General features: G+C 28.7%; 1 protein-coding gene across 1 annotated transcript; it reads right to left on the bottom strand.

Annotated features, from left to right (window-relative positions):
• Positions 1-1,556: 1,556 nt before the first annotated feature.
• LOC131627597 (uncharacterized) lies at positions 1,557-3,790 on the bottom strand. Its single transcript, XM_058898438.1, has 8 exons — positions 3,779-3,790; positions 3,554-3,696; positions 2,647-2,794; positions 2,366-2,539; positions 2,165-2,227; positions 2,013-2,090; positions 1,781-1,837; positions 1,557-1,700 (listed from the first exon to the last, which is right to left on the bottom strand). Exons 1-8 carry the CDS (start codon positions 3,788-3,790, stop codon positions 1,557-1,559), a joined length of 819 nt encoding a protein of 272 aa, XP_058754421.1.
• Between the last annotated feature and the right edge of the window lie 4,198 nt (positions 3,791-7,988).

The raw sequence follows: 7,988 nt of genomic DNA, 5'->3' as shown, positions 1-7,988 counted from the left end.
CATAGTATCGGCAAAGCAACAAAAGAAACCTTGTATGCATGTATGTTTCAAGTTATCAAATAAAAATAACTCAAATGCATATGTTATGTTAAACTACAGACCATGTTTTCAAATTGGTGTAATAATTACTTTTGTTTACACGATGGACCATTGGTAACCGATTTGATTGATTGATAATTGTAACATTTATTGAAAATGCATATGGAAACGCAAGCGTGCAGAGTTGTTAAACAAAAGAAAACAGACTTTTCACTTTTTCTTTTCTCTTGTTTTGAGTCAATCTCTTTACCAAGGCCATATGCAAGAAACGTCTGAGGAGTATACCACAACAATGAGGGGTGGAAGAAAACCATGTCATGGGTGGATATCAGACGACGACGAAGATATCATTAGGTTAGAAACTGATTTCCCATTTATTTTGACTGTATTGTGTATTTGTTGATGTCCGATTTGATTATGCTTTAGGGTTTTTTGATTTGTGTTGCTTGATGAAATAGACGAGTGTAACTTTTAGGAAATGAGTACATGGGGTTTTTTAACATCTATAATTTCTGGTTGGTGGTTATTGTGAACCTTCCCTTGCGATTTTCTTGGTCGGTTAGAGTTAATCTCTCATTCATAAGAGTGTTTCATTTTCAGTCAAGAGACTCTACTTATATATATTGTTTAAAACTGTTAATCATTCAATATGTTATTGATTTAAGTAATATGTGGTGTTATTAATGTTTACTTATCACTCATAATGTTGTAAAGGCCTTAAAACTCTAGTTTCAGTGAGGGCACGACCATGGATAAAATACAAAAACTTGTGGATGAGGTTGGAGTGTTATAGAAAAAAACCTTCTTCTAAGCCCGGCCAAAAAGGTAAAGCAATTGCAAAGAAATCGGTTAGATTTGCAGAAACTTGCAAAAATACACCTGTTTCAACACCAATTTTGGTTTATTGAGGCAAAATCTTGTAAGTGAGTAAAAATCCCAAAACGACGCAGAATCTTGTATGCTATTTTTCAAAATTTTGATGGTTGAAATTTTAATAGTGAAATATTAAATGGGTTATCAAACACCTATTACATGTAACGTCATTAGCATGTGTAGAATATAATTGTCTTCCCTAAAGAACATTAACCATTATAAATGAAGAAAAACGTTTTATTACACTTAACTGACTGTAAGAATGATACAGTAAAATCTGGTTTATTAAAACAATTAATCTGCAAGTAAGAAAAAATATACCATAGAATAATTTATTCAAACTTTTATTTCGCTTGATGGTTGAAATTCTATTCGTACAATAACAAATGGAGTATTAAACACATATGACAGTTAGGCCGTTAGCATTTCCAGATGAAAAGAGTATGTTACCAAAAAATAATAGTAACCATTATTTATAGCAAAAACCAAGTCATATATGATAGAAAATGCACAGTAAACAACTCGTGTCTCTTGTTCAATAAAAGTAAAATAACAGGAAACTAATAACAGGAAATTAATAATAATGTTTAGATAAAACTGGTTCATAGGAGTCTTCAGGCATTTGATTCAATCTTCACTTTCTTTTATGGTTTCGTTCCTGAAAGTTGAGTAGCTCCATAAGGTTGACATTCAGAATCTTCAACATCAAGAGTAATCGGGCTACCTTTAGAAGACGTGTTGGGCACAACCTTATCAGGATCATTTTCTCCATATGTAGACAAAGACTCCTTGTATAAAATTAAAAAAACACTAAGTATTAAGAAAATGAAGTAATTTACTTTTTATTTTTCAAGAAAAATTAACATACAATGGAATCATCGACACGATCAACAACTGGGTTTTGGGTTAAAGGTATGCTATCACCCTGCAGATCAGAGAATGAGATCAAGAATAAGATACAAATATTCATAAAAGTCCTATGTATATGTTCACAAAAAATTCCCTACCTCATTAGTAATATAATCTTTCTCAATTTCCTTGACAAATTCTTCATCATATGAAAGTTTTCAAACAGATGCTTGGCCAAATGTTGGCTAAACTTTAGCCCTGAACGCCATTATTTTACCAAGAAGCATGTCAAGTTCATCGAGATATACCATAGGGTCGTCTTCACCTTCCTAAACATTGAATTTAATGTGAGTACAACTCTTAATACAAATGTTATTAAAATAGATAATGAATTATACTATACCTCCAGCATTGCTTTATAAATACTATCTGCAAACTTTCCAATAATGTTGGCACAGTCAGTATCCTAAAACAAAAAGCGAAATTTTGATTCACCATCAATTACATAGATGTCAACTCGATACCTTTTATGTCAATGCATAACATCAAAACAGTAAGAACATTTACAATATTGAAGAATGCCAAATGAATTAAATTGGTGTACAATTGAAAAATATAACATTGGTATGGCTTGTTCAACATTTTGTCCACATGAACATTTATATGGATTGTTCATATCAGATGCTTTAAAGATTTTATATGTACATCCATAATAAAACCAACCATGTTTTGACACAAAAAACTTTTGAGTTGTTCCAATAGTAACACATAACATGTCCTAAAAATACAATAAGTTAAAGATTATTACATACAACAATCTCACATAACATCATCTAAATATAGCGATATTGAGCTGACTTCTGGAAATTTTCCATAACCATATACTTGTTTGACCTTGCAGAGCTCATTCAAAGAAATACATTTGGCCTTATGGACGAAACTTTTAATTGGGGTGAATTGAGAGGCACCAGACCAAAGAGACATACCCTTTGATGAATGAGAAGACTTATCACTCTTCTCATTTGCATGTAACCTGGAACATTGTAACACAATACATGTAAAGGATGATAATTTTTAAAGGAAAAGATTATACTGTAAGATGATTAAAATTTTTATATACTTTGATAAAAACTCAGTGATCTATGGAATGTCTTTGTTAATTAGAAATTTAGATCCACTCCATCCATTTGAGACTGAAATAGATAAAAAAATAAAACATTAAATGAACTTCAGACAGAGATCACAAATTAATAAGAGGATATTATTGATACACACATTGTGAATACTTTATCATTGCATGAGTTAGTACAATTACAATAGCACCGTGTTTTTTTCATCATGGTAGAAATCCAAAAAATTTGTTCCGTAGCTCTCCCATAATGTGCAGTTAAGGATGTTACCTCTATAGTAACAAATATATATAAATCAATATGATACATTGAAATTACTATAAATTGTCTAGTTAAATAGGAGAAGGTTGAAATCAAATAAATTACTTCAAGTCTTTAACATTGAGGGAAACAAAATACTTTTTTCCAGGGTTGTTATACTAAAACTTGTTGAACTCTTGAACAACACCAATAATATTTACAAAACAGAGTAAAAAATCAATTTTTGTAATATAATAGATTTGAGTAGGAAGAAAATAAAAAGCATAATCTATTTATCTTTAAGTCGGTTAAGTTGACATTTGCCTACAAGTATATCAGAAAAGTCTTTGAAATAGTAAATTTTCGGAGGAAGATTCTGAATATCAACTTCCTTCAGAGTCGTACCACCAATAAACATAAACTTCTTGTCATGATCACAAAGCTTCCACTGGAAATCTTTATCATAAACAGTTTCATTATTGACTATGCAAGTCATGTTTTCATGTATTCGTTCTTTCCATTTCGGTGTATGATCAGCACGAATCATAACTTGTATCCTATCATCCTGATGATAACAAAAAACAACAATATCATAACTGAGAAATATACTATCATACAAAACGATTTGAAACAATACGAAATATTACCGATGCGTCCATTATAACCATCTCCAAATGCTTCATACCCTTGCTGTTGATAACACTCCATAAATCAACAAATCAAACGGTCAATCTCCATGTTTCCTTTGAATCATTAATGTCCTTAAGGGAGCTAAATTTTCGGCTCATATTCTGTTTAGAAACAACATAGAAGAAAAAAATCAGCATCATTACATATAGTAGTCTAACAAAAGAAAGAACAAAGAAGTATTGATTGAAAGAGAGGAAGACGGGAACTGGGGGGAAGGAGGAAGAAAATAAACCTCAGTAGTGAAAAGAATAAAAGGAAAAATAGGGATGACATCTTGCTTGAAGAGTACAACTTTATAGATGTAGGGAGGAAATTGAAACGGTTTAGGGTTTTGAAAAAATGAATGTTCCAATGCATTGAGCAGACTAAAATGTGTTGCAAGTTTTTTTATATTCCAATAAAAAATATTTTAATTAATTAGGCTGCTGCAATTAAATAGGTTTAGTAGTGTAATTACTTTTAGGGGTATGTAAAAACTATCTTAAATTGGTTTTCATTAGGATAATTAGGGAAGTTTGGTAGTAATTACTTTTTATATATTAAAGTAGATAACTAGTAGAAGACCCATGCGTCCGCACCGATAACTTCATTTATATTTTAAATCATTTGATAAAATTTGGTAGTTGTTTATATATAATTGTTATTATAAAATCATTAACAATTGCACATATTTAAAAATAAATATGTAACAAATCACCATCATAATAAATTTAATATGCCTAATAACTTTAAATATTTAAAAAATAATTAATAATTATAAATATTTACATATTTAAAAATATTTTATTGATTAAAATAAAAAATATTTTGTGGTGGTGGTGATCGGAGAAAATAGTTGAATTTTAGTAATAAAATCCACATGTGTTGGTAAAGGCATGATTGAAATAAATTATTCAATTATAAAATTAACAATATCATATAGATTCAATTATATTTAATAACTATATACAAAAGAAAGAAGAAAACAAAAAGGAACCATGGAATGTAAAATAAAAACTTTAACTTAAAAAATTAAGATTTTATCTTTTAAATAAAATGAATTGTTCATTAAAACAAATATTGTACCGAGTAATAAACAAATAAATATAACCACCGACTATCAATATTTACCTTTATCTGTTTACTATTCGTTGATATCTTTTAATATTATGTAATAGTTTATTGTAATCAATTTCATTACATTTTTTTATCTTAATCTATTTACTTTTAATATTAATATTTATTATATTATACTAGCTTTCAAACGGCCATTCTCGTGCCCGTTTGTCCATTTTTGAATGCGCACAACAACAAAATATAAATAAATATTTTTTGTGTAAACTTTATGATATGCAATGCGCACAACATCAAAATATAAATAAATATTTTTTGTGTAAACTTTATGATATGCAATCTCTCATTCATTCATTAAGACAAATAAAAAGAAATAGGCTTAAAATAACTCTTATTTTTTTTTTCTATCACCACCGGTTTAATCCGGTTAGGGGTTAGTTCTGGCATCAAGTGGTTTCAGCCCACACCCGATCGCTGTTGCGGGGATTAGAACCATGGTTCAACCTATCAAATTCAGCGCTAATCACCATTGAACCAACAAACAATTAGTTGCTTAAAATAACTCTTCTACTAACAGTATTGTGGCTAAATATGATTCTCTCCCTGTCATTCATTAACACACATAAAAAGAAATATGTTTAAAATAATTAGGATGTTGGCCCTCAAACAACACATGACTCACATCACGCACTACAATAAAATTCAAAATACACATGAAACCACTATCATACAATTTCATGACTCACATCACGCACTACAATAAAATTCAAAATACACATGAAACCACTATCATACAATTTGAACATTAAATTGACTCATAAATAAAAAATTATTAATAGAATAATCACTACGAAGGAAAAAAACTCTAAAACCAATACAAACATTTAAAATAAACAGAAATAACTATACTTTACATAAATTCAAAATGAAAATTAAACAAAAAGAAAACAAAATAATTTGTGTATGATATCACACACCTCCACTTCTAGGTTTTATATATAATTGAAAGAATTATAATTAAAAGTACAAAATAAATTGAAAATCAAACTACATCTAATCTTATAATATAATAGTAATATTTTTATCTATACAACTAACTAGGGGTGGCAAAGCGGGCGGCCAGCCCCGTTTAAGCCCATTCGAAAGCGGGGAGGGACAACTTAGATGTCCAAGCTTAAAAGTCAAGCCCGCCCCGTTTACTAACGAGTTGGCGGGTTGGCGGACCGGCTTACCAATTTTTTATTTTTTTTTATTTTACAATTTAATTTACTACATAATTTATAAATTTCTTAATTATTACCAAAGAGGTTGATAAACAATTTTTTTTAGCAACGCACAATAGAACTTCAACATGTCTTAAAAAATCAATTACAACAAAAAAAAATGAAATAAACTCAAGCAAAATAATTTTTTTTATCAAAATAAATAAATAATACATATCATCATAATCCTATTTAAAAACTAACTACTAAAAGAATCCAATTAAGAATTTATACAAGACAAACAGTAATTAAATAATACATTACAATGCATAAAATAGTAGTGCATAAAATATCAACACCTAACTTTCTCACTGTTTACATCATATAGACTCTAATATTTGACTGATTTCTTAATAGTTAAATCATAAATTTGTCTCACGTATACACTAATCAAATTCTTCCTTTTCTTAAAATCAACATCTATTTCTAAACAATACATGTAAACTAATGAATTGAGAATTAAATAAATATGCATGCCATACAATTGTTCTTTTATTTCAAATTTTTTTAATCAACACTTATATTAGAAAGTTATAGAAAAAATATTATAATTATAATTCAATCTTTAATCAACATAATCTTAAGAGAAGAGTGTTGTTTTTATAGTTAAAGTTATTTTAATTCTAACTAAAAAATAAAAAAGTTTTAACAAAAAACGCGCGAGCAAAACCCGTCTCGCCTAAACCCGTTTTTTTAAGCGGGTTAGACAAGGCGGGCCAATATAAGGTACCGAGCCAAAAACTTCAATCCAACCCGCCTAAAATGGCGGGTCAAACGGGCCAACCCTGTGGGCCTGACCCGTTTTGCCACCCCTCCAACTAACTCACTTTTACTACTACAAAATTGTACAAAATTGTAATACACCCCCTTCCAAGATTTATTTCCTTGTTAGAAGAATAAAAGAGTGTGTAAAACTTAAGAGAACCAATAAAAAATATAAATGAAATAATTAAAATTAATAAAACAAAAAGAAAGTTACAAAGGCAAGAAAAAACAATAAAAAGAAAACAATTTCTTATACATTTAATCACCAATTTATTACTCAAAACGATTCTTGATTCACAATTAAACTTACTCAAAATTTGTAAGAAAAAACAATAAAAAGAAAACAATTTCTTGATTCACAATTAAACTTACAAATTTTTTAGAGAAAGAAAGTACACTTGTTTATGAGTTAAATTGTCATTGACATACATAAATTATTTCACAACAGTGTTTAAAAAAAAAAAAAACCTACAATGAAAACAATATAAAAAAGATGGCAATAATGAATAAAAATTATTCCAGTTCTTAAAAACTAAAGAGAAATATTCCAACAGATCATATTATAGAACTTATATTGAATGTTATAATTTATACAATCGTGCTAACCTGAAAAATTATAACTGATAATATGAACATTGAGATAAAAGATGGATTAAATCAAATTAACATATGGATTAAATCAAATTAACATTTGAAGATTTTCATAAGTACAAACATAGCCATCCAATGTACTAATTTCAGCGAGCGAGAAAGAATATAAGAAAAAAATAGAAAATATTTTCTTTTTATAATGAAAATGGAATTGGATATGTTGCTCTTAGGCCAGGTATGTACATTTGTTGTAAGCGGGAAGCGCCACCGTACCACCATAGTCATATCACTCCTCTTAAAATTATGATGTATTCCTTGCGTTCTCTACAAATCTGACACTTAACATACAAATTTGAAATAATTGGCATGATATGAATAACCTGTTTTTCTCTAAAGATTAAACTTCATAATGATTCGATCAATTCTCATAATGATTCAATCAAGTCTATGCCTTCAACAAAATAATTATATATTATCAATAGAATTAATAAATTTA

The sequence above is a fragment of the Vicia villosa genome, unplaced genomic scaffold (assembly GCF_029867415.1).
Source record: "Vicia villosa cultivar HV-30 ecotype Madison, WI unplaced genomic scaffold, Vvil1.0 ctg.000370F_1_1, whole genome shotgun sequence".
Taxonomy (NCBI): Eukaryota; Viridiplantae; Streptophyta; class Magnoliopsida; order Fabales; family Fabaceae; genus Vicia; species Vicia villosa.
Note: the sequence above shows the minus strand (reverse complement) of the source record. Positions and strands in the feature narration are given on the sequence as shown.